General features: G+C 39.8%; 1 protein-coding gene across 1 annotated transcript in view; it reads left to right on the top strand.

The window, feature by feature from the left end:
• HMCN1 (hemicentin 1) overlaps positions 1 to 13,898 on the top strand; it is a 454,750-nt gene that overhangs the window by 400,988 nt on the left and 39,864 nt on the right. Inside the window, exons 90-93 of the mRNA XM_023203379.3 lie at positions 8,347 to 8,517; positions 8,708 to 8,878; positions 9,573 to 9,743; positions 9,914 to 10,084. Coding sequence (XP_023059147.2) covers positions 8,347 to 8,517; positions 8,708 to 8,878; positions 9,573 to 9,743; positions 9,914 to 10,084 — 684 coding nt within the window. The remainder of the gene's footprint in view (positions 1 to 8,346; positions 8,518 to 8,707; positions 8,879 to 9,572; positions 9,744 to 9,913; positions 10,085 to 13,898) is intronic.

Below are 13,898 nucleotides of genomic sequence, written 5' to 3' on the forward strand. Positions count from 1 at the left end.
CAATATTGATTCTTCCTATCCATGAGCATGGAATGTTCTTCCATTTGTTTGTGTCCTCTTTGATTTCACTGAGCAGTGGTTTGTAGTTCTCCTTGAAGAGGTCCTTTACATCCCTTATAAGCTGGATTCCTAGGTATTTTATTCTCTTTGAAGCAATTGTGAATGGGAGTTCATTTATGATTTGGCTGTTTGTCTGTTACTGGTGTATAAGAATGCTTGTGATATTTGCACATTAATTTTGTATCCTGAGACTTTACTGAAGTTGCTTATTAGCTTAAGGAGATTTTGGGCTGAGACAACGGGGTTTTCTAAATATACAATCATATCATCTGCAAACAGGGACAATTTGACTTCTTCTTTTCCTAACTGAATACCCTTGATTTCTTTCTCTTGCCTGATTGCCCTAGCCAGAACTTCCAACACTATGTTGAATAGGAGTGGTGAGAGAGGGCATCCCTGTCTTGTGCCAGTTTTCAAAGGGAATGCTTCCAGTTTTTGCCCATTCAGTATGATATTGGCTGTGGTTTTGTCATAAATAGCTCTTATTATTTTGAGATACGTTCCATCAATACCAAATTTATTGAGAGTTTTTATCATGAAAGGCTGTTGAATTTTGTCAAAGGACTTTCCTGCATCTATTGAGATAATCATGTGGTTTTTGTCTTTGGTTCTGGTTATATGCTGGATTACATTTATTGATTTACGTATGTTGAACCAGTCTTGCATCCTAGGGATGAAGCCCACTTGATCATGGTGGATAAGCTTTTTATGTGCTGCTAGATTCAGTTTGCCAGTATTTTATTGAAGACTTTTGCATCGATGTTCATCAGGCATATTGGTCTAAAATTCTTTTTGTTGTATCTCTGTCAGGCTTTGGTATCAGGATGATGTTGGCCTCATAAAATGAGTTAGGGAGGATTCCCTCTTTTTCTGTTGATTGGAATAGTTTCAGAAGGAATGATACCAACTCCTCCTTGTACCTCTGGTAGAATTCGGCTGTGAATCTGTCTGGTCCTGAAGTTTTTTTGGTTGGTAGGCTATTAATTATTGCCTCAATTTCAGAGCCTGCTATTGGTCTGTTCAGGGATTCAACTTCTTCCTGGTTTAGTCCTGGCAGAGTGTAAGTATCCAGGAAATTGTCCATTTCTTCTAGGTTTTCTAGTTGATTTGCATAGAGGTGTTTATAGTATTCTCTGATGGTAGTTTGTATTTCTGTGGGGTCGGTGGTGATAACCCCTTTATCATTTTTTATTGCGTCTATTTGATTCTTCTCTCTTTTCTTCTTTATTAGTCTTGCTAGTGGTCTATCAATTTTGTTGATCTTTTCAAAAAACCAGCTCCTGGATTCATGGATTTTTTTGGAGGGTTTTTTTGTGTCTCTATCTCCTTCAGTTCTGCTCTGATCTTAGTTATTTCTTGCCTTCTGCTAGCTTTTGAATGTGTTTGCTCTTGCTTCTCTAGTTCTTTTAATTGTGATAGTAGGGTGTCAATTTTAGATCTTTCCTGCTTTCTCTTGTGGGTATTTAATGCTATAAATTTCCCTCTACACACTGCTTTAAATATGTCCCAGAGATTCTGGTGTGTTGTATCTTTGTTCTCATTGGTTTCAAAGACCATCTTTATTTCTGCCTTCATTTCGTTAGGTACCCAGTAGTCATTCAGGAGCAGTTTTGATTGAGTTTCTTAGTCCTGAGCTCTAGTTTGATTGCACTGTGGACTGGGAGACAGTTTGTTATAATTTCTGTTCTTGTACATTTGCTGAGGAGTGCTTTACTTCTAACTATGTGGTCAATTTTGGAATAAGTGCAGTGTGGTGCTGAGAAGAATGTATATTCTGTTCATATGGGGTGGAGAGTTCTGTAGATGACTATTAGGTCTGCTTGGTGCAGAGTTGAGTTCAGTTCCTGGATATCCTTGTTGACTTTCTGTCTTGTTGATCTGTCTAATGTTGACAGTGAGGTGTTAAAGTCTCCCGTTATTATTGTAAGTTGAAGTCTCTTTGTGAGTCTCTAAGGACTTGCTTTATGAATCTGGGTGCTCCTGTATTGGGTGCATATATATTTAGGATAGTTAGCTCTTCCTGATGAATTGATCCCTTTACCATTATGTAATGGCCTTTTTTGTCTCTTTTGATCTTTGATGGTTTAATGTCTGTTTTATCAGAGACTAGGATTGCAACCCCTGCTTTTTTTTTGTTTTGTTTTCCATTTGCTTGGTATATATTCCTCCATCCCTTTATTTTTAGCCTATGTGTGTCTCTGCATGTGAGGTGGGTCTCCTGAATACAGCAAACTGATGGGTCTTGACTCTTTATCCAGTTTGTCAGTCTGTGTCTTTTAATTGGACCATTTAGTCCATTTACATTTAAGGTTAATATTGTTATGTGTGACTTGATCCTGTCATTATGATATTAGCTGGTTATTTTGCTCGCTAGTTGATGCAGTTTCTTCCTAGCATTGGTGGACTTTACATTTTGACATGTTTTTGCAATGGCTGGTACCTGTTGTTCCTTTCCATGTTTAGTGCTTCCTTCAGGATCTCTTGTAGGGCAGGCCTGCTGGTGACAAAATCTCTCAGCATTTGCTTATCTGTAAAGGATTTTATTTCTCCTTCACTTATGAAACTTAGTTTGGCTGGATATGAAATTCTGGGTTGAAAATTATTTTCTTTAAAAATGTTGAATATCGGCCCCCACTCTTTTGTGGCTTGGAGAGTTTCTGCCGAGAGATCTGCTGTTAGTCTGATGGGCTTTCCTTTGTGGGTTACCCGACCTTTCTCTCTGGCTGCCCTTAACATTTTTTCCTTCATTTCAACTTTGGTGAATCTGACAATTATATGTCTTGGAGTTGCTCTTCTCGAGGAGTATGTTTGTGGCATTCTCTGCATTTCCTGAATTTGAATGTTGGCCTGCCTTACTAGGTTGGGGAAGTTCTCCAGGATGATATCCTGCAGAGTGTTTTCCAACTTGGTTCGATTTTGCCCGTCACTTTCAGGCACACCAATCAGACATAGATTTGGTCTTTTCACATAATCCCATGTATCTTGGAGGCTTTGTTCATTTATTTTTACTTTTTTCTGTACACGTCTCTTCTTGCTTCATTTCATTCACTTGATCTTCAAGCGCTGATACTCTTTCTTCCAGATGATCGAGTCGGTTACTGAAGCTTGTGCATTTGTCACGTGGTTCTCATGTTATGGCTTTCATCTCTGTCAGTTCTTTTAAGGACATCTCTACATTGGTTATTCTAGTTATCCATTCATCCATTCTTTTTTCAAGGTTTTGAGTTTCTTTGCACTGGTTACGTAGTTCCTCCTTTAGCTCTGAGAAGTTGGATCTACTGAAACCTTCTTCTCTCGACTCGTTAAAGTCATTCTCTGTCCAGCTTTGTTCCATTGCTGGCGATGAGCTGCATTCCTTTGGAGGGGGAGATGCACTCTGATTTTTTGAATATCCAGCTTTTCTGCACTGCTTTTTCCCCATCTTTGTGGTTTTATCTGCCTTTGGTCTTTGATGATGGTGACGTACTGGTGGGGTTTTGGTGTGGGTGCCCTTTCTGTTTGTTAGTTTTCCTTCTAACAGTCAGGACCTTCAGCTGCAGTTCTGCTGGAGTTTGCGTGAGGTCCACTCCAGACCCCGTTTGCCTGGGTATCAGCAGTGGAGATGGCAGAAGATAGAATATTGCCGAACAGCAAGTGTTGCTGTCTGATTCTTGCTCTGGAAGCTTCGTCTCATGTGTGTACCCCGCTGTGTGAGTTGTGAGGTGTTGGTCTGCACCTAGTTGGGGATGTCTCCCTGTTAGGCTACTCAGGGGTCAGGGACCCACTTGAGCAGGCAGTCTGTCAGTTGTTCTCAGATCTCAACCTCCGTTTGTGAGATCCACTGCTCTCTTCAAAGCTGTCAGATGGGGGAATTTACTTCTGCCGAGGTTTCTGCTGCTTTTTGTTTAGCTATGACCTGTCCCTAGAGGAGTCTACAGAGGCACGCCAGCCTCCTTGAGCTGTGGTGGGCTCCACCCAATTCGAGCTTCCCAGTGGCTTTATCTACTTAAGCCTCAGCAATGGCAGGCGCCCCTCCCCCGGCCTCGCTGCCACCTTGCAGTTAGATCTCAGACTGCTATGCTAGCAATGAGGGAGGCTCCGTGGGCGTGGCACCCTCTGGGCCAGGTGTGGGATATAATCTCCTGGTGTGCCGTTTGCTAAGACCCTTGGTAAAGCATAGTATTAGGGTGAGAGTTACCTGATTTTCCAGATGTTGTGTGTCTCAATTTCCTTTGGCTAGAAAAAGGAATTCCCTTCACCCTTGTGCTTCCCAGGTAAGGCAATGCCTCACCCTGCTTCAGCTCTCACTGGTCGGGCTGTACCCGCAGACCAGCGTCAACCGTCCAACAAGACCCACTGAGATGAACCCAGTACCTCAGCTGAAAATGCAGAAATCACCCGTCTTCTGTGTCGCTCACGCTGGGAGTTGGAGGCTGGAGCTGTTCCTATTCAGCCATCTTGGGCACACCCCTAGAACTTGATATTTTTTAATGTACAGGCCAACCATTTTAGAGAAGACAATTCAATTTGGATTTGCCTAACATTTCCTCATGATTACATGTAGGTTTTGCATTTTGGCAGGAACACTACGGAAGTGATTTTGTGTCCTTCTCAGTGCATCATTTCAGAAGGCACATAATGTCAGTTTGTCCCATACTGGTGGTTTTACCTTTCTTTACTTGTTTAAGGTGGTGTCTGTCATTGCATAGTTACTATTTTTACTTCTAAGTATTTTGTAGGGAAACTTGGAGACTATATAAACATCTTATCAACCTTTCACCCACTAGTTTTAGCATCCACTTCTGGTTTCTGCTTGAATCAGTTATTACTGGGATTTTTGCAAAATAGCTATTTTCTAACTCCATCATTATCTTCCATATCTGTTACTGACCTCTGTCAAGAACTTTCTCGTTTCTTTACTTTTTGATTTATATCAATAAGGACTCAGGTATTATTCAATGGGTTATCACAGTGGAACCCAACCTTTTTGGCACCAGGGACTGGTTTTGTGGAAGACAATTTTTCTACAGATCAAGGGTTGGGGGGGATGGCTTCAGGATTATTCAAGCACATTATATTTATTGTGGATTTTATATACAATGAAATAATTATACAACTCACCATAATGTAGAATCAGTGGAAGCCCTGAGCTTGTTTTACTGCAACTAGAAGGTCCTTTCCGGGGTTGATGGGGGACAGTGACAGATTATCAGGCATTAGATTCTCATAAGGAGCACACAACATGGATCCCTCATATGCACAGTTCACAATAGGGTTCATGCTCCTATGAGACTCTAATGCCACTGCTGATCTGACAGGAGACGGAGTTCATGGTAATGTTAGCAGTGGGTGGTAGCTGTAAATACAGATGAAGCTTTGCTCACTTGCCAAGCGATCCATGGCCCATGGGATTGAGGACCCCTGGTTTATCATACACTGTCATTATTTATTGTGATGTTCACATTATCCTAGAATAGGTTAGTGGAGGAAGGCCTGTCCCGGCTGGCTTCTGTGTTCTCTTGAGATGTCCTCATGATTCTTTAAGTATTTCCTTACTTTCTGGTACAAATAGTTACTTCAAACTTATTTTGTACTTTCCCTGCCCCAGTTAGAAGAGTGTTTTTGAACTGCAAATCTTTTTTAAAGATTGATATATTTGGGGATGGCCTATCCTGACATTTGAGAATCATTGTCATTAAAATACATATAGAGCTACAGATTAAAGAATGAGCATTTTTTCAAGTGTCTGTCTGAAAATTGTTGAGAACTTTGAACAAAGCTCATCATAGCTCCTAGCTTACACTTTTATGTAGGATTTACTATGTGTCCTGTACTGTTCCAAGCACTTTTCTTCTACAAATTCATTGCTCACCTCAACTCTAATAAATTATCTTTTATTATTTGCATATTGCAGATGATGAAACTAGGCACACAGAAGCCAAGTCACTTGTCAGGATTGCATGGCCTCTAAGGGCAGAATAGTTATTCAGGCCCAGAGTGTCTGCCTGGAGACCCCGCCCCTAGCATTGTGCTCCTCTACCCTTCCATAATTAAAACTGCAACATAGTGTAACAAATTCAGTTATAAGATTTTGCATGTTTCTTACCTACTAATCCCTCTGTAGTTTTTTTTTTTTTTTTTTTTTTTCATATTTTAACTTTCATTTTAGTTTCAGAGGTACATGTTCAGGTTTGTTATATAGGTGAACTTATGACTCAGGGATTTGATGTACAGATTATTTTGTCACCTGGGTACTAAGCATAGTATCCAACAGTTTATTTTTCTAAACCTCTTCCTCCTTCCACCCTCCTCCCTCAAGTAGGCCCCAGTGTTTGTTGTTCCCCTCTTTCTGCCATGTGTTCTCATTATTTAGCTCCCATTTGTAAGTAAGAACATGTGCTATTTGGTTTTCTGTTCCTGAGTTACTTTGCCAAGGATACTGACCTCTAGTTCCATCCCTGTTCCTGCAAAGGATGTGATCTCATTCTTTTTTATGGCTACATAGTATTCCATGGTGTATATGTGCCACATTTTCTTTATCCAGTCTACTGTTGTTTGGTGTTTTGGTTGCTTCTGTCTTTACTATTGTAAATAGTGCTTAATGAACACACACGTGCATGTGTCTTTATGGCAGAACAATTTATATTGCTTTGGGCATATGCCCAATAGTGGGATTGCAGGGTCAAATGATATTTGTGTTTTTAGTTCTTGTTTTTTTTGCGTCATCTAGATAGCATGATGTTTTATGCCTTCTCCGGTTTATGTTATCATTCTTCCTTTTTTCTTGCTGTCATTCCATTCTTATAAAAGAAACACTTGAACTCTACAACATTTTGTGTCATGAAGTCCAATTCTAGTTAGGATTTTCCATATTGGTTAAAAAATAAAAATAAAAAAGTCTTTTTTATTGTCTGTAATTATATGTAATAGAAATGACACAGAAATGAATAAATGTTACCCAATTGTTAGCCCTCCAATTAAAAATGCATCTATATTAAATGGCATTATAGTATAAGAAGTTGGGACTTTTGTTAACCAACAGTCTTGAAAATAAAATGTATTAAAATAGTTGGAACCCCAGAATTTTTGAAATCATATAGTCTATATTTGAGGGCTATGAGCATCCACAGCCTGAATTAATACAGAAGTAGTTTTGAATATCTGCCATATATTTAAAGGCTTTCTTCTTTCCTCTGAGGTTTAGCCAAATACTTTTTAGTGCAAATTCTTCTTGGCTAAAATAGATTTGTGTGACTATGTTTTTGTCTACAAAGCACAAGGATAATTAGTCAACTCAGTCAGAAACCCGTTAATTATAAGAAACAGTAACATGCATTTTAAAATATTTTTCTAACCAAAGCAGACAAATGAGTTTCATTACGTGGTTTTCAACTTGTTCTGGAGAATATTTACACTTAGTCTTTGAAGCTCTTATTTTTGCTCATATTTTGGTTAAACCAAGTGACCACGAGACATACTTTATGAGCTCCATATCTAGAAAGTTTCCTGAAAACAAAAATATGACCTAGTATTCACTTGTATATAAGGAAAGCCATAATGTTGAATCTCAGTCCATGTACCTGGTAAAACATAAGGTTGTTTCACTCTGTGATCCAATGGTGTAATGTGTTAGTTACCAAAAGGAAGGCCCTAATATCACTCCTTGGAAACTACTGGTCAGCTTTTTATGTTGTTTAGGAAGCAGGTTAGTATGTTATTCAGAACTTTAATTCATGAACACATGTAATGGAGAAAGTTTTCCAAAGAATTACAGCTGTGCAAATCATCATGTTGTTGAAAAATCCAAGTACATATGTAGATATGAAGCTGAATCAGGCTTAAGGATGTGGTCTCGCTGTCTAGGGTCCAAATTATCTTTGTGGAAATATTTGTATTATCCATAACCACATCTCAATCTGTTATACAGCCTTGTTCCCAAGCTCCCAGTTCTTTCCACTTTCTCCAGAGCAAAGAGCACAGACAAATACTTAGCTATGGTTTAAACACTCAGACTGTATTTATATATGGTAGTTTGAGTAAATTTAATTGTAATAAAATAGCTCCTTTGGGTGATTTTAAGCATTTATTTTGGCATCAGATAAGCCTTCTGAATTTCCCTATAGATACAAATTCCTCTGAAAATCTAACCAGAAGGAGAAAGATCATCATTTGTTATGTTTTGTTTGGTTCAGTTTCAATTCTCTTAGATTGTGGGCTAATTAGCTCATTACTGAGTTTATTTATATAATTTTGGTTTCAAACAAGCATGGTTCTGTGATTTGAAACTGTCTTCTGGGGCATTTGTAGTTCATGGAGCATGGAGCACTTGGCAGCCTTGGGGAACATGCAGTGGAAGTTGTGGGAAAGGTGCTCAGACAAGAGCAAGACTTTGTAATAACCCACCACCAGCACTGGGTGGGTCCTACTGTGATGGAGCAGAAACGCAGATGCAAGTGTGCAATGAAAGACATTGTCCAAGTAAGAGAAATACACTGTTTATACCTTTAACAAATTAATATCTACCTATCTTATCAAGGTAGTATGTCAACAAGAATCTATCCCATTCTAACTGTGCCCACAAGTACATCTCTCAAGCTAACAATGCCCAGAGTGTAACATGATGGTTTCTAGGTAGTAAGAAAGCATGTACATTTTTCCCTTATTCCAGTTGATGGCAAGTGGGCGACTTGGGCCAGTTGGAGTGCCTGTTCTGTGTCGTGTGGAGGAGGCGCCAGACAGAGAACAAGGGACTGCTCCGACCCTGTGCCCCAGTATGGAGGAAGAAAATGTGAAGGGAGTGATGTCCAGAGTGATTTTTGCAATAGTGACCCTTGCCCAAGTGAGTGTTGGAAATAGTGAGTCAACATTATACTTTCATAAAGTTTCATTATGACCTTAATTCCTTAAAGTTGTAATATTCTGTTACTTGGTTCTTCAGCCTTTGGTTTGGGATGTCAGAATGTTATAAGGTTGCTGTCGTGTCTGTGTAATACCATAGATGTTTTCGATTCATAGGGACAGGAGCTGTGTCCTATTTCACTTGCTCTGTATAGGAGTAGCCCTAGAGTATAAGAATGAGAGCACCTCTGCATGCTAACTCTTCATGATGCTTACGAGTCTTTTATGAAGGCAAGCAGGCAGCTCTCTGCCTTAATTCAGTCATCAAGCTGGATTTTTAGACCTTTGCAGCAATTTGATATCTGGAAATCCGAGTTACATTGTATCCTGAATTTTACAAGCCTTGGCTCATCAAAAGCAGAGACCCTGTCTCATTTATACCCTCCAGCTCCTGGAATATTTTAAGACTCAGTAAATATCTGTTAAATGGAATCACACAAATACAGGAATGTATACACAGTTTCTAGCCAAAACTGAAGCTAAACTGTCTTCCTTGGGAAGTTGCCTATTTATAGACTTGTATGTTTTGTTTCAGGTGCTGAGAAGAGACTTTAATACTTTTTGGATGAATGTCATTGTTGACCACTTCTCATTTTAGGGGCTCTGTTTTCATCTCAGATTATTCTGTCTTGTAGCCCATGGTAACTGGAGTCCTTGGAGTGGCTGGGGAACATGCAGCCGGACGTGTAATGGAGGGCAGATGCGGCGGTACCGCACATGTGACAACCCTCGTCCCTCCAATGGGGGAAGAACTTGTGGGGGACCAGACTCCCAGATCCAGAGGTGCAACACTGACATGTGTCCTGGTGAGTCTCTTGATTTCTGGCAGTTGAATAAGTAAAGCATTTAATTTAGTGCTCATTGTAGCAGCCCTATTCCTCCAGATCTTAAAATGAAAGTTGGATAGGCAGGAGCACCCCAAGTGTAGATTTTGAAGCCAATTTGTTAACAGTGACCATTCCATTCTTGTTCACAGTAGATGGAAGCTGGGGAAGCTGGCATAGTTGGAGCCAGTGCTCTGCCTCCTGTGGAGGAGGTGAGAAGACTCGGAAGCGGCTGTGTGACCACCCTGTGCCAGCTAAAGGTGGCCGTCCCTGTCCTGGAGACACTACTCAGGTGACCAGGTGCAATGTACAAGCATGTCCAGGTAAGCAACTAAATTGGACTTTGGTAGCACATTTAGAGCCTTTGTGCAAATTAGAGAAAGGTGCCACAAATTACAAAACACTGCCAACCCTGAGAGGAGGAATTAGAAAAAAAAAAGTGCTTTCTTGCTCTTAATTGGTACAGTTCTGTATCAACACAAGGCTGGGTTCTAGCCTCTGCTTTTGCCTTTCCAGGCTTCCTGGTAAAAGGATATAGTCCTGGCCTTCACAGGAAAAAGGGTGAGGCAGAGTGAGGAAAAATGGGCTGAGATTCCAGACTGAAGGTAAGGTGGGGCAGTGGCTAAATATCTAAAAAAAGGCCACAAATGGAGGCTGTTCATCTGTGGATGGGAATTTGAAGGACATGAGTGTGTGGGAAGTAAAGTAAGAATCAGTTCAGTCCTAGGAGAAAGAATAAGGGGAGTTCAAGTATGAAGTTCAGCCTGAGTCATGCATCGCATCTAGCAACTGATGTAAAAATTCAGAAGTCTATAACTCATGGGCCTTAGAGTTTGCTGGGATTCCAAGAAATGGTAGCTAATACTCAATACCTTGTCTCAGCAGGCAGGCTTCTAAAGGTTATAAGAAGACCAACAATAACAGTTTTATATTGTTGAAGTGTGAAGATATCAATTAGACTTTCCAAAGCTTTAAGGTTTTCTTAGAAATAAAAAGTTCCTGAAAAATCAAGATCATTTGACAGAGTGAGAGAGATTTACATTTAAAAATGTATAGGATCTAACAAGCTAAAGGAAGTTGATGGGTCTACCACCATCAACAACTGTTCAACATATTGACTAATTAACAAGGACTTTGAGGCTCCAACTGAGGCATGGTGTCAGCTTTAGTTGATGTACTTTGTAGCTCAACTTTTGTTAGTAGCAGGGCCCCAGTGGCATCAGGAATTCCAAATAGGTTGACAGTTTGTGTTGCAGAGTCTGGCAGAGGATTTCAGGGATCCCAGCCAGGTATTCAGAACTAGGAGTCTTTTGAGCACTGGGACTCAAGTCCCTCTATGAGACTACAGAACCAGGGTCAAAATGCCAGCAATGACCTGGAGAGCTAAGTAAATTAGTGGTCCTAATACTCCCCTTTCTCCCTGCTTAGGACTAAGGATAAGAACCAAAATGGCCTACTGGCCCTGACTGGCTCTCTACATTCCTGCATCATCTTGCAGCATGGTTTCCATTACTCTCTACACTTTCTGCTGCTTTTGCCCTCTCAGATGTGGCAAGCCACTAACCCACAAAAGAGTGACACACATTCCTTCCCTACCCAGAAAGCCCTTCTGCCCTCCCTGGCTTAGTTAAGACTTAAAACTTTCTTTAGGTTTCTTTATTTTTACTTCCTTCTCAAGCTTCCCTAAATAGTAGATAGTCATGCATTTCAACCTTACTTTTATTTGTGGGATTTAGATTGTTTTTCTCCCCAATTCAGACATAAGCTCTATGAAGGCAGGCTTCGTGTCTTTTTTTTTTCTTTAATTTTTGGCAAACGAATGTAGTATGGACCATGAAGGCTGAATCAACACGAAAAGATGTTTTCTCAGTATTAATAATAAAAGTAGTGTAAATTAAAACGTATAGTACTGTACTTACTGATTTTTCTGACGCTGAATACAATTGTATTTCTCTCCAATATATAATACAAGCATACCTCAGAGATATTGCTGATTCAGTTTTAGACCACCACAAGGAAGTGAATATTGCAATAGAGCAAGTCACATCAATGTTTTGGTTTCCCAGTGCATATAAGTGTTATGTTTGCACTATTCTGTAGTACTATTAAGTATCCAATAGCATCATGTCTAAAAAACAATGCACATACCTTAATTTTAAAATACTTTATTGCCCAGGCTCGAATGCAGTAGCGTGATCTCAGCTCACTGCAACCTCTGGCTCCTGGGTTCAAGCGATTCTCATCTCAGCCTCCAAGTGATTACAAGTATCCACCACCATGCACAGCTAATGTTTTCTATTTTTTTTTTAGTAGAGACAGGGTTTCACCATGTTGGCCAGGATGGTCTTGAACTCCTTTCCTCAAGTGATACACCAGCCTCAGCCTCCCAAAGTGCTGGGATTACAGGCGGGAGCTACCAGCATCTGGCCTATAAAATGTATTTCTTAAATAATAAGTCCTGAAAGTCAACATTACTCCTTGATCCATGGCTGCAGAATGGATGCTGTATTAGGCATGAAAGCAACATTTCTCTCCTTGTACATCTCCATTAGACCTCTGCAGTGACTATTCACAGTGTCAGTGGGCAGTAATACTTTGAAAGGAATCTTTTTTTTTTTTTTTTCCTGAGCATTAGGTCTCAAAAGTGGGCTTTAAAATATTCAGTAAACCATGCTATAAACAGATATGCTGTCCTCCAGGCTTTGTTTCATTCATAGCACAGAGGCAGAGTAGATTTAGTAGATTTAGCACAATTCTTATGGGCCCTAGGATTTTCACAATGAGCATTGATTGACCTCAACTTAAAGTCACCAATTGCATAAGCCCTTAACAAGACAGACAGCTTGTTCTTTGGAGCTTTGAAGCTAGGCACTGATTTCACCTCTTCCTAACCGGCATCTTCTTCCAAGAGAAGGCTGTTTTGTCTAAATTGAAAATCTGTAGTTTAGTGTAGCCATCTTTATCAATGACCTAAGCTACCTCTGAATAATTTGCTCCAGTTTCTACATCAGCTTGTGCTGTTCTACCTTGCACTTTTATGTTACTTAAATGGCTTCTGTCCTTAAGCCTCTTGTCTTCTGCAGCTTCTTCATCTACCTCAAGCTTCATGGAACTAAAGAGAGTTAGGGCCTTACTCTGGATTGGGCTTTGGCTTAAGGGAACATTGTGACTGGTCTGATCTTTTATTCAAATCACTCAGACTTCCTCCATATAAAAAATAAGGCTGTTTCACTTTCTTATTTGTGTGTTCACTGGAGTAGCACTTTCAATTTTCTTCAAGACTTCTTCCTTTGCATTCACAACTTGGCTAACTCTTTGGTGCAAGAGGCCTAGCTTTTGACCTACATCAATTTTCTACATGCCTGCCCCTTACTAAGCTTAACCATTTCCAACTTTTGATTTAAAATGAGAGACATGAGACTCTTTCTTTCACTTGAACACTTAGAGACCATTGTAGGGTGAATAATTGGCCTAGTTTCAATATTGTGTCTCAGAGAATAAGGAGGCTTGTGGAGAGGAAGAGAGTCAGGGGAATAACTGGTGGTCGATGGAGCAGTCAGAACACACAAAACATTAAGTTCACCGTCTCATATGGGCACGGTTCATGAAACCCCAAAACAACTACAATAGTAACATTCAAGATCACTGATCACAGGACACCCTAAGAGATAATAATAATTTGAAATATTGCAACATTACCAAAATGTGACACAGGAACACAAAGTGAGCAAAGGCTGTTGCAAAAATGGCACTGGTAGACTTTCTCATCACAGGGTTGCCACACACCTTCAATTTGTAAAAATACAGTGTCTGCAAAGAGCAACAAAGCAAAGTATGATAAAACTAAATATGCTTGTACATGATAATAGTGTCTGAAATTCCTAGTAATTGCTTTAAAATGTATTTAATTAAAAGACATCAGATAATGAATATTTATGAATTTGACTATCAGCTACTCCCCAGTATGTTGCCCTCTCTTGTCAAAGCATGAAATTCATTTTGAGAAACATTCATTAACCACCTATTCTATACTAGTCACCAATACTTTTGTTGAACAATAGAAAGAAGTCATGAAATTAATGTTGAGGCCCTTTTTTAAAAATAATTGTTTTGCAACCAGATTACCTTGGTATGAAT

Source organism: Piliocolobus tephrosceles, chromosome 1 (assembly GCF_002776525.5).
Source record: "Piliocolobus tephrosceles isolate RC106 chromosome 1, ASM277652v3, whole genome shotgun sequence".
NCBI lineage: Eukaryota > Metazoa > Chordata > Mammalia > Primates > Cercopithecidae > Piliocolobus > Piliocolobus tephrosceles.